The 25,322-nt window shown below is 51.6% G+C and overlaps 1 protein-coding gene and 1 non-coding gene across 2 annotated transcripts; both read left to right on the forward strand.

Moving 5' to 3' along the window:
• Positions 1-6: 6 nt before the first annotated feature.
• RPL3 (ribosomal protein L3) lies at positions 7-7,217 on the forward strand. Its single transcript, XM_032688835.1, has 10 exons — positions 7-129; positions 1,120-1,312; positions 1,901-2,069; positions 2,955-3,090; positions 4,312-4,498; positions 4,863-5,023; positions 5,201-5,302; positions 5,794-5,889; positions 6,333-6,452; positions 7,107-7,217. Exons 1-10 carry the CDS (start codon positions 127-129, stop codon positions 7,149-7,151), a joined length of 1,212 nt encoding a protein of 403 aa, XP_032544726.1. The 5' UTR covers positions 7-126; the 3' UTR covers positions 7,152-7,217.
• LOC116787785 lies at positions 4,616-4,708 on the forward strand. Its single transcript, XR_004357451.1, has one exon. It is a non-coding gene; the product is annotated as a small nucleolar RNA U83B (small nucleolar RNA).
• Positions 7,218-25,322: the final 18,105 nt, after the last annotated feature.

A 25,322-nucleotide genomic window follows, 5' to 3' on the forward strand; every position in this document is an offset into this window, starting at 1 on the left:
TTCTGGCCCCGCTCGCCGCCCGTAGCAGTGCGCGCGCACCGCCCACCCTCTCGCGAGATCTGGAGCGGGGCGCTTATAAAGGCGGCGCGTGGGTGGAGCGGCCCTTCCGGCGGGCGCGGGGACAAGATGGTGGGTGAGAGGGCTCGATACGGCTGCGCTGTCCCACTCCATCCCTCGGCATCACCGCCAGCCCGGCCTCGCCCGCCGCACGGCCCCGCCGCTGCCGCATCTGGGCCCTGCGCGACGCCCTCCGGGGCTTATTTTGGGGCGCGGGCGAGACGCTGCCGCGGGGAGGGAGGCCAGGGGGGCGCGGGAGGCCGGGGGGGTGTTTGGTGCCTCTTTTGCTGGGAAGGGGTGGTGGTGGTTCTCTGGAGAGCTCCCACAGTAATATCGTTTTGATGCTGTAAACTTCGCTTGGCGTAACGCGTGTGGAGTATTTTTTTAAATTAAGACATACTTTTTATTAGCTCCTTGGTTAGAGGTGCAGTATTTACTTTAAATGTGGATGTGAGCTTGAATGCATAATTTCTTTTGGGGGCTGAGAGTTCTCCAGATAAAACCCAGGCCTTACATGGCGTTCGGGTTGCAGAGAGAGGCTGCAGGGGTGGGGTTCAAGGGAAAAAATACTGCACTTCCATCCAAAATGACAGACTCAAGGAGGATGTTAAAATGCTGTTTTACTGAAGTTTTTGAAACTGGAATTGCTTCTGTAACATCTGCTTTTATACTGATTACCTACTTTTATACTGATTAGCTGAAAAATGTTGTGAAGTTTTTTGTGCTCTGTTTTGTAAATTTGTGGGGTGGACTAAAATTATGGTGGCTTGCTGTGGCCAAACTGCAGCTTCTGTGGTTCCTCAGTTACAGTGGGACTTAAAATAGGCTTGTAAGGAAAGGGGTGTTAAATGTAGGAAGGACATAGCTGGGGCATGAGGATTACATTCTTATAACATAATGGAATTCAGGAGCCACACAGCTGATAGTGAGAAGAATTTCTAGAATGCAAGTTGTCTGGTGTGTACATGATATTTGTGTTTTCAGGCGAGGAGAGAATTGACCCCTGAGTGGGTGTAAGTGAATCCCTGTAACAAGCACTAAGTGTTTGTTTTCTCTCCGCAGTCTCACCGCAAGTTCTCGGCTCCACGGCACGGCTCCCTGGGGTTCCTGCCCCGCAAGCGCAGCAGCAGGCACAGGGGCAAAGTCAAGAGCTTCCCCAAGGATGATCCCAGCAAGCCTGTCCACCTCACTGCCTTCCTGGGGTACAAGGCTGGCATGACCCACATCGTCCGGGAAGTCGACAGGCCTGGGTCCAGTACGTATCAGTGCTCCTCCTAATGGAGGAGGAGCGTGTGTTAATGGATGGTGACAGGTGGCCTGTTCAGTAGCAGCTCTGGATTTTAGCCCTGGCTTCCGTGCCCTCGAGCGGGTGGCGTATGAAGCACCTAAGCCCCTCCTACTTCCATGCGAGTGCTGTTCCAGCAACAAGACTTCCATGTCTGGCAGCCTGTGGTTAATGGTTCCGTTCCTGAGCTGCACAGTGATCGGGTTTGGTTTAGCTGTAGGATAACAGGCTCCTTAGGATGGCTCTTCTTGATAGAGGGACATCAGTCAAGTGCCTTTGGCATTTTTTTGCTGATTGTCCAGTCCTGAATGTGGTTCAGTTACTCACTTCCATCCATTTTGCCTGTTGGGACTTGCTGTCCTTTCTACTGAGCTAGTGCCTAATTTTTGCAAGGCATTAAATTACCATTTAGAGTTGGTTACTTTACCTGTATCGTCTCTGTGAAGAGAACTTGAACCATTTAACCTTTCACATGAAGGGCCTGGGAGTGAAAAAGAGCAGGTGATGTTTAGTAGCTGATGCTGATGTTAATTGTGCTGAATTTCTGTCTTCCTTCAGAGGTGAACAAGAAGGAGGTGGTGGAGGCAGTCACTATAATAGAGACCCCTCCCATGGTCATTGTGGGCATCGTGGGGTACGTGCAGACTCCCCGTGGTCTCCGTAGCTTCAAGACCATCTTCGCTGAGCACATCAGCGATGAGTGTAAGCGTCGCTTCTACAAGAACTGGTAAGAGAGCAGGGCCTTGGCTTGTCGCTGTCATCTCGTACCGTGCTTTTTAATTTTTCTGCTGGGTTGCAGATGATGCTTGTACAGCTTTTTGAGGAGGCTTTTCAGCAATTAGTGTTTGGCCTTGATGAACTGGCCTAATGATGCGATAGACTATAGGGATTTCTCAGTGAGGGTGACAGCATGATGTGCGTGCCCTTCTTAGCATGGGGGTGGCAGTTCTGGTTTTTGCCTGAGATGTCCTTAACAGGCTACACGTGATGATACTTCGACGGGCGGACATAAGGAAATCGCCTCTGGCGCTTGTTGTTGAGTGTCGAGTCCTGACTGTAGCCCTGTTTTCTCAGGAAAGGGGAAGACAAGTGTTACTTCTGATTGCTGTTCCAGGCACTGTTGTTGTGATTAGAAGTATGTGCATTTGCCTGAGTGCGGCTCCAGGGTGTCTAGAGCTCACAGCCTGTTTATGAACTTGGCAGCCTGAAAAGACGTCAGAGTTGAGCAATAAAGATCTCAAGGGTGTTTCAGTAATGACCTTGCTGTCGGGCACACAAGGGGGGGAAATTGTGGTATTTTGAAGCAGATGGCAGTCACCTCACAATTGCTTTAAAGGTCTGGTTTTTTTCTGTTATTGTTCGACATCTCTCTACAGTCTTTTGTCCTGTACTCTGAATGTTAATCTGCTTTGGAATTCATGGCGGCTCCGCTCAGCTTTGGCAATTTTGCCACTGTCTGATGAGCTCCAGGCTCCTCTTGCCGGTGGAAAAGTCATTAGAAGCTGGCAATGAGCCAAAACCAGCTAAGGTGGCAGCTCCTTCCGCTCATCCCCAGTTGCCTGGGGATTGATGAAGGGCTTAGCCAAACCTTGTCTCTGCTCTGCTCCTGAAGGCACAAGTCCAAGAAGAAGGCCTTCACCAAATACTGCAAGAAATGGCAAGATGAGGAGGGCAAAAAGCAGTTGGAGAAAGATTTCAATAGCATGAAGAAGTACTGCCAGGTTATTAGAGTCATGGCTCACACTCAGGTAAGTGCGTTCAGGACTGAAGTATGCTGGAAACAGCTGAGAGCAGGAATGAAATTTGATCCATCTCTAGGGAGATTTCTGCCTTCCCCTGCAGCCTGATGCTGACTGTTCAGCGCAACACAAATTCATTCTGTACAGAGCTCTGCTCAGAGGATGCTTGAGCAGCCTTGAGGGCAACCGCTGGCAGTCTTCGGAAGGAGTGTCCAAAAGAAACTGAACTGTAGTAGGAACTTCTTGGGCTCAGTCCTTTCCTGATGCCATGTAGACCCAGACTTTGTTAATTCCACCTACAGATAAAACCGGGCTGAACACTAAACTCTGGAGTTTGTGTGTGCAGCATTGTTTCAGGCTGCAATCTGTCTAAACTGCAAGCACTCAGAGACACTTGGTGGCTCCTCTTGCTCAGCTGGAGGAGATGTACTGCTGAGTGGTGTGGTAGTGTCTCTCCAGCTGTCAGTACTCTGCCAGGCTTTCTTGGGAGATGCAGTTAAGTCTTTTGCTGTAAGTGCAATAAAGATGTCTAGTTGTGGCATGGCTGATTGTACTAGAATTAGTTCTCTGTATTAAACAGCAAATGTAGTATTGTAGCTGCTGTTGATACTCTCACCAGTCCCTCTGTGCTAAATATAGTGGAAGTAACTGTAAATGTGACCTGACCTAAAGTGGCCTTTGGTGTGGCAAACTTTATCACAGAATGGTTTGGGTTGCAAGGGAACTTACAGATCACCTTGTTCCAACCTGCTCGCCATGGGCAGGGACACCTTCCACTAGGACAGGTTGCTCAGGGCACTGTCAGAGATGACTGAACACTTTAAGAGAAGGTGCATCCACAGCTTCTCTGGGCAACCTGTGCCACTGACTTACCACCCTCATAATAAAAAAATTCCGTCTTGGATCCAGCCTAAATCTATCCTCTTTCAGTTTAAAACAATCTGTCTCTTGTTGTCTCCTGTCCTTCCTTGGTGGAGTTTGGTTGGTGGTTGCAGGGTTAGAGAACTCTCTGGTCCTATGGGTGGCATATAACTTTCAGATGCAGTGAACTGTCATTTCAATCACAGCCTTTCTCCATGATGTAGGGTCTTGTTGAAGTTTTCTGTATTGGAAAAGGATATACATAGTAAGAAAAACTGATTAGGCTAGGACTAGAAGGATACTTGACTTATTAATATAAGGTCCATCTTGGAAGAGTGGGAGCTGAATTTCATGCTTTCTGTTTTCTAGATGCGTTTGCTTCCCCTGAGACAGAAGAAGTCTCACCTGATGGAGATCCAAGTGAATGGTGGCACTGTTGCAGAGAAAGTGGATTGGGCCCGGGAGAAGCTGGAACAGCAGGTGCCTGTGTCAACGGTCTTTGGCCAGGATGAGATGATAGATGTCATTGGAGTCACCAAGGGCAAGGGATATAAAGGTAAACACATGGAAGTTCTTCTCTTTGTGATAGGATACAGTTTTTAATAAAATCCTAGCCTTGAGTTTTCACAAGCATGTATGCCAAGGGCTGGGGAGGTAGATCCATATTGCTGTCACAGTTCAATGATGAGACCATGGAATGAGCGCTGGGCACAGCGCCTGACATCTGTGAGGAGTCATTCCATGCTGCCTTCCTTCTGAGAACACAACCCAGGGACAGCCAGAGGGGAGCTTCACCAGGAAATTAAGTCCTGGGAAGCTGGGTCTGGGCTTCCCTTTGGTTACCTGGGGACTGCAGCTTGAAAGGTGGCTTAAACTCTGGTTTGGTGACAGCTTGACAACACTGCTTTGGTTCGTTGCAGGCGTGACCAGCCGCTGGCACACCAAGAAGCTGCCGCGCAAGACTCACAGGGGCCTGCGCAAAGTGGCCTGCATCGGCGCCTGGCACCCGGCACGGGTGGCCTTCTCCGTGGCCCGGGCTGGGCAGAAGGGCTACCACCATCGCACCGAAATCAACAAGAAGGTTTGTGTCTCTGAGCTGCTGGGAGGAAACGAGAGCTGGCTGATGTGACTTGCTCCGTGACAGTGAACAGAGTGGAGAGATTTGCTTTGCATGTTTTGCTCTGTTAGAATGTCATCCTGGGGACAGTAACCACAGTCTGTTGTGTTGACTAACCGTAAGATTCTTGTTCGTTTTTAGATCTACAAGATTGGCCAAGGTTACCAAATCAAGGATGGAAAGCTGATCAAAAACAATGCATCAACTGATTATGACTTGTCTGACAAGAGCATTAACCCTCTGGTGAGTTGCTGCAGCTCTGCACTGAGAGTCTTCTTATGAGCTGCAATCCTAGGGGGCAAATGGGCCTGGTATAAATTGCAAAATAACTGAATGAAGAGCTCTCGAGAGAAAACTCTGCTGTGGGAGGTGGTGTTGCTTAGTCAGTCTCAGTATTGACTTGCATAACTTGCAAATTGAATTTATGTGGCAGTAGTACAGAAATGTTACAAACCTAGGAATTGTACTTGTAAATTTAAAAGGAATTAACTCAGCAAGGAGAGCAGCTTTTGCTGTTTTGTCAGCTTCTTCTGCTGTTCTTAACAAAAGTCTTACAGCAGCAAATAAATTGCTGTATCAATAAATTTGACTAGAGAAAGGCAGTACTGGAAACAGGATTTCAGTAAATGTGGGAATGGCTGAGGTCCAGAAATGGGACAAGAACATCAAACTGTAGACAGATGTGACCGCTGGTCCTGTTTTGTATGGGCACTAACTGTTCTCTCCTTGCTCAGGGAGGCTTTGTCCACTACGGTGAAGTAACCAATGATTTCATCATGGTGAAGGGCTGTGTTGTGGGGACCAAGAAGAGGGTCCTAACCCTGCGCAAGGTGAGTAGTGCTTCCTGCTGTCATGGGGGCTGGAGCAGCTTAAGTGAGCTGTACTGCCTCTGGTGCAGGCATGTTTGCAGCTGTTGGGAATCATACAGCCTGCTGGAAAGAAAAGCCCCATGTGCACAAACCCACCTCATAGTAATGACCTCGGGAGTGGCATGAGGTCCTTTCCCTGGTTAATTCAGACCAGGGTTCTTAAGGACCATAAGGACACTGGCAGCCTGACTGGGGCTCACCTACTGCAAGCTGACCAGCCTCAGAGGCCAAGGGTGCAGGATAGGATAGGTAATTGTCAAGTACTCCTTGCACAATGTCACAGCTGAAGTCTGAGGTCAGAGTGACTGAGGAGGCGTTAGACATAGAGGTGACAAGAAGTAGCCGAGAGTACTGGCAGTCTGAAAGGATGCTGCTGCATACTCACCAGGCATCTCTCTTTGTAGTCCCTGCTTGTGCAGACCAAACGCCGGGCCCTGGAGAAGATTGACTTGAAGTTTATTGACACAACCTCCAAATTTGGTCATGGCCGTTTCCAGACAGCTGAGGAGAAGAAGGCTTTCATGGTAAGGGCACTTCCTGGTACCTTTCTGTTGTATATCACCATATTGTGTCTAATGGCAGCTGACAGCTTGACCTTTGGGCTGTCACATGGCCAAAATTTCTGTGAAACAAGAGGCCTCCTGTCAACTTGGTCGTAGCTGTAGCTGGCCTGGGGTCTCACCTCCCCTATGACAGTACTTGGTGTCTGAGGGGCGTTGCCATGTTTGGGCACAAGTTGTTCAGTGGCAAAGCGTGGAACAAGCAGTGCTCCAGTTCCTGTAAGAGCAGCTCAGGAGGATGTTGCTCGCAGTGGTTGGCATTCCCAGTTTGTCACTTGCTGGAGAAAGCAGCTGAGAGTGGGGCCCTTGTCAGGTTGGAGCAGTGCTGTGCTCGGGCCTGCGCAGGAGCTTCCCCACCAGGTGGCACCAGCGTCGCTGCTCTGGCGCATCCAAAGTCATCTGATCGGTGCAGTGCGGCTGAAACCTCTGCCCATGGGGACGGGGCTTAGGGTTTTCCAGTGGGTTGCAACATGGAGGGCTTTTTTTTTTAATTTGCCTTGATTTCTTTGCAGCGAGAGGAAGAGAAATTACGTCATTGTGATTGGGATGTGATGTCTTCGGTGCAGACTGCTGTTTACATAGTTTGGTTTTCATGGTTTTTTGTTTGGTTTTTTTCAGGGACCACTCAAGAAGGATCGTATTGCAAAAGAGGAGACGGCTTAATTGGGTCGAATGGTCCTGTGGCCTGTGTGCTCTCAGACCAAAAAATAAATATTTTAAACAGATTAACTTTGGCTCTTTGTTTATACATTGCTGTGTCAAGTCTGGTACTCACTGCAGGTTCTAACTGTGGGACCAACCAAACCAAAGAAGAAAATAAAGCTCAAGTTCATGAATATCCACCTTGTAACAGGGTTCCTCTAAAAAGAATGAAGCTGCTATTGCTGGTTTTGGAGAGCAAATATTTTGAGGCAGAGCAAGGCTTCTCTGGTCGTGTGAAGTTGTAAAGCAGCAGGAGCCCTAAATGTGGTTGCACTTACTGAGGTGTTACCCCACATGTTAATCCTCTACTGGATGGCTGGAGAGCTTCATGTCAAGTGGGTTCTTAAATAAACTGCTCCAATCAGTTGAAACCACTGTACTTTAGTTAGGTGGCTGGCCCTTGTTGCCATGGAAACCTTCCAGTGTCTGTATGACAGGGGTTGTAACCTGCAGGTTTTGCAGATGCAGTTTTTTGCTGTTCCTGAGAGCAGCAAAAGGCAGCACGTACTGTGACAAATGGGAAATTCTCAGCAGCTGGCTATTCCTGAATCCATATCCTTTACCTGCTGAATGGTGACAGGAAGCAGGCCTGCCTGGATGGGGGAGGAGGATGACTTCTGTATCCCACCCTCTGAGAAGGAGGGAGAGCAGTGAGTGCCACTAGTGTTATTGCCTGACTCAAAATAATAGATGGTTTGGTTTATCCTTCACTGACCATATTTGGAGATGTGGCCACAGTTGAGGCAGTGACTCCAGACCTTCCCACCCAAGTGTAGTGCGATGCGGAAACAGACCTGGATTTGTGCTATTTGCTCTTCACTGAAGTGCAGAAAGGTGGGATGTAGAGATTTATTTCCTGTGGAGATGCATGAGAGCCTTCTAAGAGTTAAAAGGTGGCAAGAAGGAGGAAAAACATTTGCTTTGTTTCCCTAGAAACCAGACTGGGTGACTGCTCAAGCTGGCTGTCTTTCTGTCAGCCTCATTTAACACATGAACCTGCTGGCTGATTTCAGCCATGTGAAATAAGAGGTCTCACCTGCTAATTTTTTTTTTCCCTCTCACAAATCTCAAATCAGCTGGTACATAAAGAATAACCTTGAATTAGTATTTCCCTGATGCAGAAAAGTGGAATTCCCAACCTCTCTCCATCCTGAGGCTGCAGATTTATGGGCAGCTCTGAGGAATGAGGTCTCTCCCCACCTGTTAGTGAGCCTTAGGTGGGCTTTTCAAGTTTTTAAAGCTGGTATGTGCTAGGAACAGCATGCCCCTGAGCCAACCCTGTCTGCCACTGTTTCTTCTATCACACCAGTTGGATGCATCCAAGGGAATTGGGATTATCAGGATAAATGGATGTGTTGGGGGGTGAGCATCCATGACAAACTATGCACTACTGTGATGAAAATCTGTAAAAGCACCGAATGTTACCAAACGACACCTTGTGATGGGAGCTCTAGGGAGACTGGGGAGGTGCTGATTGTATTTTGAAGTGACAATGGCAAAGGAGGGAATTTTTAGTCAAATAGGCATCTAAGTAGATGGAAGCAGTCCTGAAGAAAAGTCCTTGTTGAAGATGCTCGGCATGTCTGGAAGGAGGAGTTGCTTTGTCTTGGACTCTAGTGCCAGACTTGAGTTTGTTTATTCTTGAAGTGATTGTTGCTGACTGATAAAACACCGGATGGGGGAAGAAAACCCACAAAAGCGGTTTCCTGGAATCCTGGGGACATCCAGCGTCAGGAGGTGGCGCTCCTCCCTCTGCAGATGGCATGCGAGACACTTGTCCCGGAGGGCTTGCTGGTGGGACTGGCCTGGAGAAAAGTGCTGCTTAGCCGAGGCTGGGTCATCCGGGCTACGTGAGCCCTCTTGGCCCCTCTGAGGGCTCCCTGAAGCCCCACAATAACACCCGGGCACTTTGCTGGGGAGCTCCTGGGATCCTGCTTTGGGATATCCCTGCCAAGCCACGTAGCTGGGGAGCAAAGGCAGGGGATGCCAAGATGGCTTTGGCAAAGCCTTGTGCTCCTAAAATCTGGGTCCACCCTACAGCCCTTGTCCCCCAGCCTTCCTGCTCCTCTGTTTTGGGGACAGTCCCCAGTGCAATAGGTCAAACACTGGTCCAGAAGCTCCTGAGAGCTAAGAAAAGGTTTGAGGATGACTGACGTTGTTTTTAAATGACCTTCAGCTTTTACTCTTCAGCGCTGTCATCTCATTCCCTGCAGCTCCACAAACGCCTTGGTGGTGCTTTTTGAGCTCATCTTCCCTGCTTCAAAACGTCCAACAACATTGCAGCCTGGTCAGAAAAAATTCTTCACCCTGGTGAGACTCAGACCAACCCGAGAGGACAGGAGGACAGGGACAGCCCTGACCCTGCCAAAATAACACTGGGTGCCGTGGGAACGTGCCCTGTCCCAGCTGGTGGTGGGAGGGCTGCGGCTGGGAAGTGGGCCTGGGTTTCACCCCCAGCACCCGGTGCTCCCCAGCTGCCAGCAGCTCAGGGGCTGGGACCCAGGGCTCCTGGTTGGGGGGCTGCTTTTCCAGCAGCATCTGGCTCCAGCACTGCCTCTTTCCCTTGCTGGAGATGAAACGAGATGCAGCTGGGATGCTGGAGCGGAGACCTTAGAAGTGTGTTAGGATGCCTGGGAGGGGGAAAAAAATTGGGTTCAAGTTGGAGGTCTTGGCTCCCACAGTCAGCTTCACAAGTGGCCCAGCTGACACCCTGCCTCCCACCCCAGCCCCTGCCTTTGATCCCAGTGACAGGCAGGGAGCTTCAAGTATGCTTGATGGGGGAGAGCGGCTGACAAAGGTGCCCTGGGGGAGCCGTGGCTGGGTTCATGCACTGCGGCAGCTTTTCTGCCAGAGCAGCTCTGCTGGGCCACGTGTGTTTGATTTGCAGCCCCCCCTGCCTGAGGACTTCTTTTGTACCTGACAACTTGCTGGCTTCTCACCAACCCTTAGATGTGCCTGTGGGACCGGAGGGGAGGGATGTGGTGGGGAGGTGGGTCCCCACAGAGGCGCTCTCTGCATGAGGCACGGGGGTGGCAGGTGGCCCTGCTCCAGGATTGCAGCCCTGTGGGCACTCAAGCTCCCAGTACCAAAGCCAAAGCCGAAGCTCCCCCATTCCCATGGCCACCAGAACCTCCTCGACATGGGGATACCAGTGGTCCCGGGGCAGCGTTGCTCCACAGCTGGGTATGGGACTTATGGGAGCCCATGTGAGTTTTGGGAAGTCCTTTCATCCTCCCCCCAGCGTGGTGCTGCGGAATCACATGTTTCTGTGGCGACCAACGGGTGCAGTGGGGAAGACTAAATTTATCTTCTACAGTCTCCCAACTTCCCCAAAACACAGTGCGGGGCTGTCCTCCCATCCCAGCAGGGACAGCCCCTGTGCCAGGGTCCCCTGGATGCCCATGTGCCACTCAGCCCCCCACAATCCCCAAAGAACCTCAGTGTTGGGTAGCACTCTTGGTAGCATGTGTGGTACCAAATTCAAACCCAAAGATTGAATCAGGAAAAGGCATAGGCGCTAATCTGGCCCGGTGACCTAAGGGATAGAGGGACATCTCTCCGAGGCTGTCCACTAGGCTCAGGCATCACTTCATACCCAACTGCGCCATCACAGGCCCTTTTAAACATATATTTTTTAATTTCTTTATTGACACCAGCAGCAGTAGAGACTGAATTAAGCCAACAGGGGCTGTTCCTTTTGGGCACAGCCATGCAAGGAGAGGCTATGCCCACATACATCATTCCACAGGGATAATTCCCCCTAGCTTTGTGGCTGGAGCTATCTGCTGTGTGCTATGCTCCTATCTGCCGCCATGTTCAAGGGGTGGATGGAAACCTAAGTTCATTTTTCCCCTTGGGAATCAGCCAGCAACTGGGGCTCTGGCAGACCAGGTCGGAGAGGAGCTGTTGATGGCGGGAGGTATTTATAATCTTTGTTTGGTTCCAGCAAGGCTGGACGCCCACTCCCGCTTCCCTCCATACAATAAGATCAAACAGCTCCGGGACATTTCCTTGCTCCTTGCAGATGAAATTCTTGCATCTGCCGACCTGCTCCGCCCTGCCTGGGACTGCAGCCTCTTCCTTTGCTTGAAGACCTGGAGGGTTGCTGCTGCTGTTTCTTCTGCCCCTAAATAAGGGAATTTTCTCATTTTTCCCACCTCGCCCCCTCCATTTTCAGAGCTCATGCATGACGGGTCAGGACTGGGACTGCAGCACCTTCTCCATTTCACCTTCATCCCCTTTCCCACTTTTGAGGGTCCTCAGCCAGGTCTGATGGCTCATATGCAGGCTCTGCACTCTGCGCATCAGTGCAGACAAGTGGCAGGCAAGAAAGCAGGAGTGTGCTTGCTCATGGCAAGGGCAAGGTGCTCAGCAGGAATTTGTTTCAGTCCCACATATCCATCCTCTTCCTTGGTGCCTGGCCCTGGTGACAAGCAGAACCAAGGAGAGGGTGAGGTCCTAGGAGTGCAGTACAGCTGCATTGGACAGGTTGTCTGCATCCCTAGTGATGTGGAGGCAGGATGTACATCCTTGCTGTAGGAATCTGCTGCTGCTGGCCCCATTCTAGCCAAGGGCCCTCACCATGCAACCATGTTGGGGATTTCCCCAGACTCTTCCCCCAAAGGCCATTTTGCTCTGGGAATCCCTCCCAGGTGCTCAGCAATTGGAGACCACCACCACTGAGCGACAGAGCTCAGCATTCCTGGGGAGGTACCGAGCACTGACAAAGGCCATCTGTCCCCCAGGCTCTGCTTGGGGCAGAGTGGAATCATGCCCTGGCACTGGCAAGCAAAGGGGGTGGTGAGCAAATGCCAGTCCAGCTTCACCTGCCTCCCCTCCAAGAGGAGCTTTCCTGTGGGGCAGGAGCAGGCTGTAAGGATACTCGCCAGTCGGCAGAACCTGTGGCTGGCCATATCCCAAGCCAGGTTGTGCTTTCCTGTCCAACTCCCAAGCAGGGACCCACTATCCTCTCCCAGCAGGAGCCTTCCCAGGTGTCTCCGGTGTCAAGGGACTGCTGGTGTGGCAGGGGGGCCTGGCTATGGGCAGGGCGTGCAGTTGCTTTTCATGTCCCTCCTCACGGCATGGCTCACACTTAATCTTTCAGCAGGTCCCTATGATCTAGGGGTAATTATGGGTGCCAGGTTTGGGGCAGCCAAGAGGGAGTTTTAGTGGTGGGGAGGTGGCAGGGAACAGCATGGGGACAGTGAGTGACTGGGGAAGGGTGGTCACTAGCTGGATTTTGGCACCTTCACAGCATCTCTTCCTGAAGCACGTTGGGTTTCAGGCTGTGCTTGGAGGGCAAAAATGCACACATCACCCCCACTTCAAGCCTTCGGCATCCCTTCTTCTTCAAACCAAGCCTTCATCCCAAAAGGAAACCCTAGGTAATGTCCCCCATGCCTTCCTGCTCCTCCTCTTTGCCCCAGGTTGCTGAGCCGGGTCTCTCCGCTGCGGAGGCGTTGGATGTGTGCCAGAGGAAACAGGGGAGACAGCGGCAGGCCAGGGACCCAGGTGCAAACCCACACAGGTAGCAGGGCTGTGACTCAGCCATCCGAGAGTGCCCCAGCCGTCGGCACGGCCGTGGCCGGGAGGGCTCCGGCAGGGAAACCAGACAAGCCACCGGCCTCACTGCTCACGGGTGTTTTGCTCCAGCAGCTGTGCTTGGCTGCCCCCAGGGCTGTTGGGGTGCAGGAGCACTGAGCTTCCAAATTTAGCTCATTTCATTTCCATGGAAAAAGCACCTCTTTCCTCTGGAGACCCAAGAGACGTGTACCCCAAAACTTTTCCACTGATCTGTCCAGCCTAATGTCAGAGTCTGATGGGGACCAAGCATAGAAAACCTTGCTCCTTGCAAGAACCTTCCCTCTTCCTCCTGTTTCTCTGTTTCTCTGCAAAGAGTTAAATCTCTCTCCAATTCAGCACTTCTCCCCTCCCTCCTGCCCCCGGGATAATGTTTAACCGAGCTCATTGCTAATTAAATATCGATGACCTCAGGCAGGTTTTGTTATCGTCTGGAAACACCTGATGCATGTGTCACCAGAAAGAGTTTTTCTCATCTCAAGTACACCGGCAACCCTTGAACTCATGTTGGCTTTTCCCTTCCCACCCCGCCGGCCGCCCCTGCCTGCGGGCACCAAGGCCTTGCTGGCTGCCGAGTGACTCGTGTGGGCTTGTTGTCGCCACTCCTAATTGCAAGGGACAAACATGGTGGGAAGGAAAGGTTGATTCCTCCTTTATTCCAGGCCATTGCTGCCTGCCATCCGCAGCTGAGCAGGCTCAGCTTGAACTAGGTGAAATTTCTTTTTCTGGGCTGAACCTGTGCTTTCCCAGCTCTCGTGAGCATGGGGATGGCCCACCCGGGAGCTTGGCTCTCCAAAATATCTCCTGAGCTTTCCCAGGGAGTCAGCAAAGTCCCACAAGGAGAACTCATAATCCCCTCTTCCCCTGTCCCCCAAGGCTTACTTGAAGCAACACCACCAGGCCGAGCAGGCTGGAGCTGAAAGCCTTAAAGGCTGCGATGGTGAATGGGTTAGAAAAAAAAGGGCACAAAAGAGAACGACAGTGAGAAAGGAGAGGCTGTAAAGAGGTTGGAGATTTTCTGGGAGGGGGTTGTGAGTCCATTTTAGGCAAGATGGACTTTTATAGGGGCAGACCCATATCCTAGATGGGTTTGGGACAACTGTCGCCCTGAGCTGGGTGCATGAAAGTAGAGGGGACTCGTTGGAACTGCATGGCAGCTGGGGTTTCCTGCCAGCTCCACCAGCCTTGTGAACAGGCTCTGAGCCTTGCTGCTCAGGATGGTCTCTGCAAAAATTCTCGGGGCAGGTTTTCTTTGTGGTGAAGAGCAGAGGCTTTGCTGACATCATTTTCACACTCTGTGGTATAAATAGCCAATCTGAAAAACAAAGGAAAACTCCCCATGAAGACCATGTAAGGCAGAGCTACAGTTGCACCATTTATTTATTCGCTCACCGTAGCTATTTCCTGCCTCTGTTGGTCAGAGACCTCCTGTGTTGGCCAAAAGTCAGCTTTTCCTCCCTCAGTGGGATTTTATGGATCAGCAGCACCACTGTTAACCAGGGGATTACAACCTCCTGGCCCTGGCAGGACAAACTCACACCTACGGTTGGCCTCGCTCCCACAGCTGCTCCAAGGTCAGGTACATCTGCTGGGCATCTACAGGGCAGTGGTCATCACCCATTGGAGCAACAAGGTCAGGGCTAAGGCTGGAGGGATCAGTAAGGCTGGAGGCAGCATCCTGCTCCAGCTTTGTTCTACAAGGCTGGTGTTCACTGGGTGTTGCAGCAGGCAGGAATTCTTCTTCCTCCACCTCTAGGACATCTCTTGCATTGCACCACCTCCAAGACACCAACAGCCCCAGTGGGAAGCAGATGCCCTGTTAGAGTGGGGCATGGCTCCCAGGCCACAAAGCTGGGGGATGACACTCGAGCACACCCAGACTGAGTTTTTGCTGCCCCTCAATCTGCAGGTCCCTGCTGTGCAAGGCAAAGGGAGCCCTGTGTTAGGGATGAGCCTGAGAGGGGGAGGGTGGTGCAGACACTCGCATGTGCACAGAGCCAGCTTGTTCAGCAAGCTGGAGCGAGGCTACAGATGCATCTTCTTCCGGCTCCAGCTGCACTCCTGCTCTGCAGCCCCTTCCCAGCGCTTGCTGCCTCCAGACCTGCCAGCAGATTAGTCTGTGCATGTGCTTCCTAGCTGGCTTCAGGAACCATCAGCCAGGCTCGCTCAGGCCCCTTCTCCCTTGCCTGAACTGTGCTGGCCAGCTTTCCATGGAATGAAGTGAGCAGTGCTTCCCCCATGGCTCCACCAGCATGCTGGGAGGGCAGCAGCTCCTCAGCAGGAAGCGATGGCCGGCAGCTGGGGGTGGGACCTCCTTCAGAAGATCTAGACAAACATTTTGGGCCATAGGTGAGGGTTCTCTGAATTTCAGATCTCCATTTGAGATGGTAAGCAATCCCAGCTCTCCCTCAGGTGTGCCTGAGGTGGAGAAATGGACACAGAGGTCCAGGGCTACTGCTGCATGGGAGCATATCTTCAGGCATCAGATCCCTCGCTCCTGCCTGTAAGCCAGATCTGCCTTCAGTTCTGTTCATGGATGAAGCCAAATTGCAACTGCCCTTATCTGCTCTCTGAAAAGCTGGGAAATGGAGCTGGGCTGGCAAGAGAGAGCGTGGCATGGTACCTGCTGCTCTGCCAACTGCTGATGGGGACAGGAGAAGTTGTGGGGACAGTGTCAGAGTTGCTTTGCCCTGCCACCATGGCCAAGGTGTGGGGATGGAAGGACCTGCTGGCAGGGAGCATTTTCCCTTTCTGAGTCATTCCCCTGCCTGAAATCCCCCCTGTACACAAGCAGCCCTGGGGAACAGGGAAGAGGGGGTGACAAAGGTTGGTATAAGCTGTTCAGAGGTTCCACTCTGTCTCATTCCAGGGAGGGTCCCATCCAGCGGACTGTCTCCTTGGTCATTGTTATCAGGATAATTCTCCAGCAGCTTGAATCCTGTTTTTGTGTTGGTGTTGCCTGGCTCTACGGGAGTGAGGGGGGAGAGAGAAACACAGGAAACGGCAGCGACGGAAGCAGAATCATCTCCTGGAGGGAGCGAAGAGCTGCTGACGCCACTGAGGGGAACAAAGACTGAGATTCAGAAGGACTTACACATGAGCTTGTGCTGGAGACAGACCAGAAAAGTAGTATCAGTCCCAGTCCCGCCCCTCCAGCATGCTGCACCTCCATCTCCCCCAACCCGAGTCCCTCACACTGAGCTCTGGGGTGCAAGGAGACCTTGGGGGTCCCTGCTGGGGAGAGGAGGCAGCTGTAAGCTAACACAGATGTTCTTGGCATGGAGAAGCCCTAGGGAGGGTGGCCTGGGGGATGTCTTCTGCTCTACCCCAGTGGCTGCAAAAGCGTTGGCTGCCGTGGCAGAGCGAGGGCAGCTGTGGGAACAGCACAGCACACGGTGGCAGCGTGGGCGCCAGCCTCGCCGCTGTCTCAAAGCTGTCCCCTCCACCACTCTGAAATGCTGGGTGGGCTGTCCTTGTGCTGCCTTGCACGCACAACAGGCCCTCTGTCCTGCATCACAAATGGAAACTTTGAGTAAAAAGGTCAGAGGGCTTGGCCATGTGTGTCCCGGGGCCGGGAGGAGCATGCAAGCCTCTGTCTGGCAGAGTCACAAACTGCCCCTCTCCTCATCCCCATCCATGGCACCTTTCATGTCCTGAGGAAGCCGCCTTTTGCTTCCTCTATTGAAGGTGCAGGTCAGGAGTGCTGCACCCCAAGTGCCAAGGGCTCTTCTGCATGGCTCTGGGGCAGAAAACCCACTCTCCCAGCTCATGGCCCTGTGGGATGCAGGTGTCCCAGCCAGGCTGGGCTGGGGAGCTCGGTAAGTCCTGGCCTTGTGCATGACAGTGGAGAATGGTAACAGTGGACATATCCTTCTCCACAACACACTTGTACCAAGGAAATTCCCCCCATCCAGTAGCCATATCCCTAATTCTAAGAAAAGAATCTGTACCACAGCTTCAAGTGATGAAGACCCTATTTTTCTGTTACAAGGGGCAGCATTCACATCTCAGACCCTTCTGTGGCTGAGGAGTAAGAGCCTGTCCCAGTCCCATCAGATGTAGACCCCCTTGGTCCACAACCCTGTCCCCATGGCACATGCACTGCCTACTCCAGAGCTAGGGAGGAGGATTTCCCCCATCAGCTATGCCACGAGGCTGAGTGATGCTGACACTTGGGAGAGCACTGGGACCGTGGAGCCATTCGGGGTGGCACTGCTAGGCAGAAGCTTACAGCACCCCTTACTTACCCTGCTGCCTGCAGGAAGGGCAGCACAATCAGGATGCTGCTGCTACCAGGAGTGCTGCTAATTCCCAGAGTCTGCCTTCGTGAGCTGTGTTTGTGGCTGGAACATAAGCACCAAAATGTCATCAGTCCCTTATCTGCAAAGTATCTGGGTCCTTTTGGTACCCACTCAGCCTCCAAAAATAGCCCAGCAAAGGAAAAGAATACATCCCTAAAATAGCACAGCCACTTGGGCTCTCCAGTGCTGGAGCTGACACCTGGTTAAATGCCCACTGCGGCTTTGCAGGGAGATTTCAGGTCTATTCTTCCATGCTTTCCCAGCCTAAAATAGCAGCCACACCTCACCACACTGGGAGGCTGGCATGTGCTTTCCAACTTTTTCCCAAAGCAGTGCCGGCTGCTGCCCAGCTGCCCTGTGCCGCCCCACGGCACCACTGGCAGTTGCCTTGTGTGAGTCCCAGGCAGGATCCCTGTGCCCACACTGCCCATGGTGCCCAGGGCGGGGCAGGGAGGTGAAGCCCTGGAGCACAGAAAGGGCCAGTGAATCATCCCTAAGGATACAGTCAGAGATGCAGGAGGAGTGGGCCAGCTAGCTGCCTCTCCTCAAAAGGAGAGCTGCCAAGGAGGAGGAAGCTGGGAGGAAGGAAGGCCTTGTTTGTCTGTTCCCAAAGCAGTGCAGGAACTGCTATATGAGGAATTACCTGACCTCACATCTCCAGATGCTTTTCACCAGCTTCCTCATTTGAGCCTCCCCCAGTAATCTTGCCCTACATCATGGTGCTGCTGCTGCCTCTCCTGAGCTACCCAGCACTGGCAGCTGGTTTCCTCCAGGCTGCAATTCCTTTTCCGTCTCCTTATGCTCCAAATTTACCTACACCTGCTATTCCTCCTGTATGGTCCACATTCACTCCCTGTAAGTAGATCCTGCTGGTCAGGCAGGGCTTGTCCAAGGGCTCTGCACATCTGGGAAGGCAGGGAAAGCCATGGTGAGTGGGTAGTTTGTGAGCTTCCAGTCACAGGGAGGATGCTGCAGGTGTGGGGTGTCCTGTGGGATGCTCTGTGGGACCCAGGTGAGAAACTGGGGGACTCAGGAAGAAGGAAATTGAGGCTCTGCATCGATCACTGATGCATGTTGTCCTTTGGCAGCACATTCCGATTCTACATATCTCGTGTTGCTCCCTGTGCAGCCCCTGCCTCATGCGGTGTCGCACGGCCGGACTTCTCGGCATCCGTGAAGGATGAGGGGATAAGACCATGACGCAAAGGTTTCATGCTCTTTGTAGACTATTGCTTCCTCTCTTGCCCAGCCCTTTAGAAGATCTGGGCAAAGATGTTTATGCGGAATACAAAAGGTTTAAGGATGTGTGTTAGATACTGGGGGATGTAGCCCGGCATGAGATAAGTACTGATGTGGAAGCAGGATCCAGCACTGCTGCTCTTCGTATTGAACAATGTTTCCTGGGGCAAGTGATGAGGAGAGGTGAGGCTGCTGAGTTCAGGAGGGCTGGGAATCATGAAGATAAGGTACTCCCAGGGAGTAGGATATAGTCAGGGGCTGGTCTGTCTTGGAGCAGGGATGGAGGCATATTTTTGCTGCAGAACAGACCTAGGACTGTCATGCGTGTCCAGGAGCAGGGCTGGAAAAGGAAACATGGAAGAGTGTGCAGAGGAAGGGGACATCCACATGATGAACGGTGGCTAGAACAGGGATGTTTTTGGATCAGGGAAGACTTCTCTTTCAGGGACTGTGCTGGAAGGGAGTAGATGCTCAAAGTACCTCCAGAGGCAGAGGTCCCCCCAAAAGCAAGCTTGAGGGATAGAGGCCAATGGAAATGGCTTGCTGAGGTACACGAGAGAGAGCTGGGAAGGCAGGGAGTGGCAAAACCTCCCCACCATGTGAAAAGCTTTGTTTTCCTCCAGGGAGGTTCTGTTCAACTGGAGACTCTCCAGCTTTTTGCAACCTCATAGCACCATCAACCATGAACCAGCAACCCATGGTCAAATTAGGGGCTGAGACCTGCCAGGCTGGGGCAGAAAGGGGGATATGAGTCAAACCAGCAAACCCAGCACTCTTGAGGAGGCCAATCTAAAGATTGGGAAGGATCTTCTAAAATAACAGGTTATTTCTAGACTTAGGAAATGAACCAAGTAACCCACTGGCCCAGAAGGGACCATTGGGAGGCCTCATATCTCTGAATTTAACAACCTGCTGTGCGAGCTGAAGTCACTGGTCATTGCAGAGGACAGGAACTCAGAGAGAGGAAGAGAAGACCGGATGCTTGGCCAAAATACCTTAAGAAGTGATGTTAAGGATATCCCCTCTCCTCCAGAGCCAAGATGTGACAGTACCTCCCCAGGGCTCAGTGGAGAGCAGTGGTGAGGAGGTTGCTTGCACCAGGTGTTCCCAGAAGTGGGTTGCCCCACACCTCTTCCCAGTTCCATCACTTTTCCTAGCCTTCCTCTGACTATAGTGCTTGTTTCTCCCTGCTCCCCTTTTTTCATTTTGACATGAGAAGCAGCAAGCAAACTCCTCCAAGCCCAAGCAAACAGGATAAACATGAGTCAAGACCGAGCAGGGAGTGGTGTAGTGGCAGAGGCACAAGACTGCTCACCTGGGAGCTTTGGAAGAAACAACAGGCTTGTGCTGCTGCAGCAGAAGAAACAAAAGGCCAGCTTGAACATCATGCTGAACACCATGAGAAGGGCAGACCCTTCTCATCTTTGAGGGCCTTACAAGCATATTGGCCTGTCCAATTCCATCCGAGTGGAAGTCTGTCATTGCTCAAGTCAGCTGTGAACCCCAGTAGTGTTTTCCCAGGGAGGTGTGTGGAAGTCCTGCCAGCATGGGGATCAGAAGTCCTGCGGGGCCATGCCCATGCTTCTTGGCCTGCCTCTGTCTAGCAGAAAACTCATGGCTGAAGGACTCATGTTCCCTCATGCAGGGGAGGTGGTACAGCCCCTTAGAGTCTCTCTGGTCACATGATGCACAAATGTGACTATTTGAACCCTAAAATCCTCAGTAGACCCCTGTGAAATGCCGATGGTTATCCAGAGAGAGTGGGCTGTGGTCATGAGAGAGAATGTGTCAGAACATGAGAAGAGATGCACAGCTTTCCTTGTTCCTGGGAAAGGAAGCCACCATCTGTTAACAGAAAGAGGAATCCTGATGGAAGAGCAATTTAATTAGACAATCTCTCTAATTAAGACAGGTGACAGGCTGCAAATTTCCCTCCTGGAGAGACCTTTGTAGAGACCTCAAGCAAGGATGCTCCTGACCTTGTCCTTTCAGTCAAGGCCAAGTGCCAGAGTGAGAAGAGAAGCTGCAAGTCCATAGCACCCTCCTTTCTGGTCCCCAGTACTTGAACCCCCCCGGAGCCAAATGGGACTGCTCTGCAGGCCTGGCTGGTCAGCAGCCCCTGGGGATGCTGGGAACCAGTATTCAGACCAAAGCAAAGCACCCCATATCTAGGACAGAGAGATTGTACAGCAGAAGGCCGGGCTATGTGCAAACCTGCTTTCCCTTGCAAGTCAGCATCTGCTGAAGGCTCTTACTCAGACTTTGCTTCATCCTGGCAGTTGTGTCATTCTTCCCTTCTCCCCAACCCCCTTTTTCCCCTGAAGAAATTCTTTTAATGGGCATTGTCCATTTGATCTCTAGCTCCTATCCAGGCCAAACAAGGCATGCATCTTACTGGAGACAGGATAGAGGACTCTTGGAGTTAATAGTTTTCTCCATTGTCTTTCAAATGTGTGCTGAGATGTCCGTAGCTGGGGGACCCATTGTACTGCCTTCCTGCTTGTTTTTCCAACAGTCTCCAGTGAATAAAAGCAATGCAGAGCTTGTAATACACTTTCCATGACCTCTAATCTTGCTGTACGATCTATCTCAATTGCCAGGTCAAATACAGTATTCATTAGCAGTGGTTCCACCTCCATCTCATCTACTTCTCCAAAATTCAGCCCCAAGCTATCTCTGGCTCACTCCAGCTTCCCTTGCCTGCACCACCATCTCCACATCCCTCATCTGTACTTTCTTCTCCCTCCTCCCTTCTTGCTGCTCTCCCAAGCCCTGTGTCTTAGCTCCTTCCCCACAGCATTTGGTCTCCGGAGGTGCTGGCAGAGGGGTGTGCGGCGGGAGGGAGGTGACTGATCCCGGTGAAGGTATGCCCGCACCTTTGAGAACATGCTTGCTGAGGACCATGCTATCTCCTTCTCCCACCATGAGTGGGTCGGGGCAATGCCACATAGGAGTTACCAGCACTGGCAATACAACAGGAGCCAAAGCAATGGCTGGAGGGGACTTCAGGGTGGACAAAGCCTGTGGGTTTGCCTTCTCACCCTGGCTATGAGCTCACTCTGCTGCGTGGGCTTGATGAGATTCCCAGATGCTCAGACACAATGCAGCAGGGAAACCCTGTTCTCCTGCAGTTATTTTGCATGGCTTTTCTGGGAATGTTTGCCCTTCCTACCGCTTTCCTGTGACGCCGGAAGCCTTCAGGTGTCCCTCAGCTAGGACCGCCACCTGGGCTTTAAGGATGAGTCACCCCCTCTTCCCTTGTTTTCCTCAGTCTTCTCTTTGGCAAGGACTGGCAGCAAACAGCAGGAATGAATCAGAGGCCGGGACAGCTGAGGGACCAGAAGCCCATCCCTGGGCATCCCAGCATATGTGTCCCAGCCTTAGCACCATGGGGGACTGGGCATTGCCCATCACTGAGTGACAAGGACTGGTGACCCCAGGGGACAGAGAAGTCTCCAAGTCATCTCACTGGAAGCTGTGCTTAAGATTTCCCTTCCCAAAAGGGCTGAATTCCAGCTGTGGTCTTTTCCAGCACCAAAGGGACATCCCTGGAGCTTCCTCTGGACAGAGGAAGGATCCCTTCCTGCACCAAGGATCTGTGCCCAGGACAAGAATAAAACACCATCTCCAAGTTTTGGCCTTCTTGCTCCATCCACCATCCAGCCTTTTCTCTTTATTTTTTTTTTCTCTCATTTGCTTCTTCACACCAAGGTGTAGACCCTGGCCTGGATGTCTGTCCCCACTTTGAAGAGTTGGCAGGTTATTCCTCTTGAACTGCCAGATTAAATGGCCAATCTCCCTGCTGTTGTCGAGGGAGTGTAGGCAGGGAGGTGTGGAGCTGGAGCACCAACACAGCCCAAATCTCCAGCCAAACTCTTTATCAGTCACATCTGCTGAGGAGGCAAGTGCTGTCTCGCTCTGGGATTCCCGAGCACTGTGCAGCTGAGACTCTCTTTAGAAAATTGGCACTGGGCTGAGCCTTACTGGATCTGACTGCTAGCAACTCTTCTGACTTATTCCCACTTCCCAGAGAGCCCATGACACGCTTGTACCCCATGTGCCACACTGCTAGGATTGGTCACTGGAGGCATCACAGCCACAAAAATGTGGGCTGGGGAAAAAGTTTGGCAAGCAAGATTTTTTGGACTGTGTCATGCAGGGGACAAGAGGATTGGACTAAGCCATCAGAGTCGTTGTCTTCGAATTTAGAAAAGGCAGCTGGAAATCAGCCTCTTCTTCTGGAGATTGTTCAGATAGTTACAGAAGGTACTTGTGGTTTGGTAGTGCTGTTCCTCTGTGCCTCTTTTCCCAGAGCTCTGCTCATTTCAAACCCATCAGGTAGTAATGCTCGTTTCAAACAATCGCATAGTAATATTCATCATCATCACATCTGTGGAGGCAGGAGATGGACTCAGGGCCCCTGAGAATTAAGAACATGGCCTGGCTATGGAAAGCCTGCACAGCCCAGGCTGGAGACAGCATGGGCAGGAGTTCAGATGCTTCCCGCTCCCTCTCAGGAAGGTAGTGCTGCAGTGAAATGCTACCCAAATATTCTGCCATCTTTATCAGCCTTGGCTTTAGTACCCATAATCTCACTCCCCTTTTCCGAATTGCTCCTCAGGTTACAGCCACTGATGTTAATCAGTGGGTTGTCATGCAAGGGGACTCGAGGACATGGGTCAGATAGTGAGGGAGGAGAGGGGGCCATGGCTGGGCTACTCCTGTGGGAGCCCACCAGAGAAGGTGGCAGGCGTGGGTACACGCCCAGGGGGATGGGTGCAGGGGTGGCTGTGGCTGACCCTTCTGCAGGCAGCTCAACATCTCGGTAAGGTGCCCAAGACTCACATTATCTCTGATGAAAGGCAAACAGTAAGGGGAAAGTGAGAAGGAATTCCTCACCTGAGAGGGTTCTTATCACCTTTCCGCTTCCCTTGCCCTGGAAAGATAGGGCAGCAGCTCAATGCTCTGTTGTTCCTCAGCGGGCCTCTCCTCCCCCACCTCCATCCACATGGGGATGTGATGGGGGCTCCTGCCCCCACAGCCCACCAGGCACCCCTAGGCACATACTCCTTGCTATGTCTGAACCTCTGCCCTTACCCGCGTGTCCACAGCACCTTTGGGTTTTGCAACTCTTGTCAAGCACACTGGCAGTCCCCGAGGGAACAGAGAGCCTTTTGCTTTGCTTTGGGAGTACCACGGTTTTGTGCCGGTCCCAGCACACTTGCAGCTGGGTGGCCAGCATGGACAATTCATGCTGACCCCAGCCACATTACGGTGATATACCTCACTGCAACCTTGACCGGCAACACATAAATGAGGCTGAGAAATAAAACTCAGGCTCCTATCAGCCCTGCAGTGAGTCGCGGTGTACTTACATAGTGACCAAAAGTAATTAAACCTTTGACAGAAGCAGGATGGATCAGGCTTGCTGGCTGAGGATGGGAGGAGGCAGCTGCAGGTGGTTCAATGCCCCTATAGCAGTGAGGTCCTCAAGGCAGGCAGAAGAGCTGAAACAGTCTGTGACAGTGTGAGGGAGAGGCAGAGATGAGGGAGACCCATGCTCTGTTCTGACAGCAGTAGGAAAAAAATGCTGGTCAATATCATTGTGAAATCTCAGGGCTCTTTCCACCTATCCCTGTAAGAAGAGTACTTGGGAAAGATTTTTGCAGCACACCAGCTGCCAGAAATGGCAAAGCTATTGATCATCAGGTTACAGAGCTATGTCATAAAATCATGTGAATCCAACGAGTGAACAGATGGCCAGTCTGAGTAGGGATGAAATTATTTTGTAGCAGATCTGACAAGCAGCTCGATTCAGTGTTAGTGCAAGAACCAGATTTGATTTGGCAGAGAAGACAGGGTGCTTGCAAGGCTTGGTAGTGCCACATTTATTCAGCTCTCAGATTTTTATTCATTCTGAGGTTGTTATGCTCGAGTTGGGGATGCACTCACAACTCAGCTGTGATTCAATGCAGTTCCCAAGTACTGGTATCCAGTTTCATTTTAGATGCACTAGTGTATGCTGCCTGGCCTCCAGCTGCTACTCCAGACGGGTCTTGGTCTCCAGTACATTCTGTGGCAGATCTGCCAGCCCTCTTCATGTGTCTCAGATACCCTAAGACATCTCAAATGGCTCTAAACTACTTAATTTGGGCAACAGGATCCCAGGATTATGTATTCATTGAAGAAAGTACTTAATTTTGCTTAATTTTTGTCCTTTTCTGATAGCGCTTTGGGGATTTTAGGTAGCATAAGCAAACCTCTGAAGAAGTGGTCATAAGGCAATCAGAATAAAAGGGTCTGTTCAGCACAGGGATGGGGGACAAAAACTTTGTAGAGCCAAAGTCAAAGAAAGTGCAAATATTTCCACTCAGTTTTCTCATGTTGGAGGTTGCAAGGACCCTTTTCTCGGTAACTGAGGGCTTTCACAGAAGCATGTATCCAAAGATCTTGAGAGTGCAGAAATGCCTGCGGTTGACATGCTGATTTGGAATAAAACTGATCAGAATCATAACTGGAGCCTGGAGAGAAATCAGCCAAAGAGAGGAACTCTGACCCAAAGAACAGCCACTGAGGCTCTTTGCAGAGTCAAGCCCTGTGAAGGTAGAGGGATATTTGTAGCTGAGAACAGTCTGTTTTCAGAGCTGTCTCATTCTGGTACTGCTAAAGGAGAATGCCTGGGAAAGTCCCCTTATTTTTTCGTTGCAGAGGAGATGGTGCCAATGTACAGAAGCCTGGCAAAGTGCAAGGGCAGGTTCAAGCAGGTTCAGTCAGGGGAAGTTGGGCTCTGGAGGCTTTACCAGCTCTGTGCAAGCAGAGAGCTCTGCTCTCCTGGGGTTTCCTGCTGGCAACATGCTTTGGTGGACCTCCTTCTGGAGGCAGTTTGGAAGAGTAGATCTGCCTTACCCCTTCATTCCTTATTCCCCTGCCTTACAGAGGAAGGATATGGAGAATGTTGGGAAGCGATAGCTTTTGTAGAAGGATCCCAAAACAGAGAATTCTCCTGGAGATT

The sequence above is a fragment of the Chiroxiphia lanceolata genome, chromosome 5 (assembly GCF_009829145.1).
Source record: "Chiroxiphia lanceolata isolate bChiLan1 chromosome 5, bChiLan1.pri, whole genome shotgun sequence".
NCBI classification, from domain to species: domain Eukaryota; kingdom Metazoa; phylum Chordata; class Aves; order Passeriformes; family Pipridae; genus Chiroxiphia; species Chiroxiphia lanceolata.

Coding starts and splice junctions, on each gene's coding strand:
- RPL3 (XM_032688835.1), top strand. Junction 4,499..4,862: donor CAAGGGCAAGGGATATAAAG/GTAAACACATGG, acceptor GGTTCGTTGCAG/GCGTGACCAGCCGCTGGCAC. Junction 5,303..5,793: donor ACAAGAGCATTAACCCTCTG/GTGAGTTGCTGC, acceptor CTCCTTGCTCAG/GGAGGCTTTGTCCACTACGG.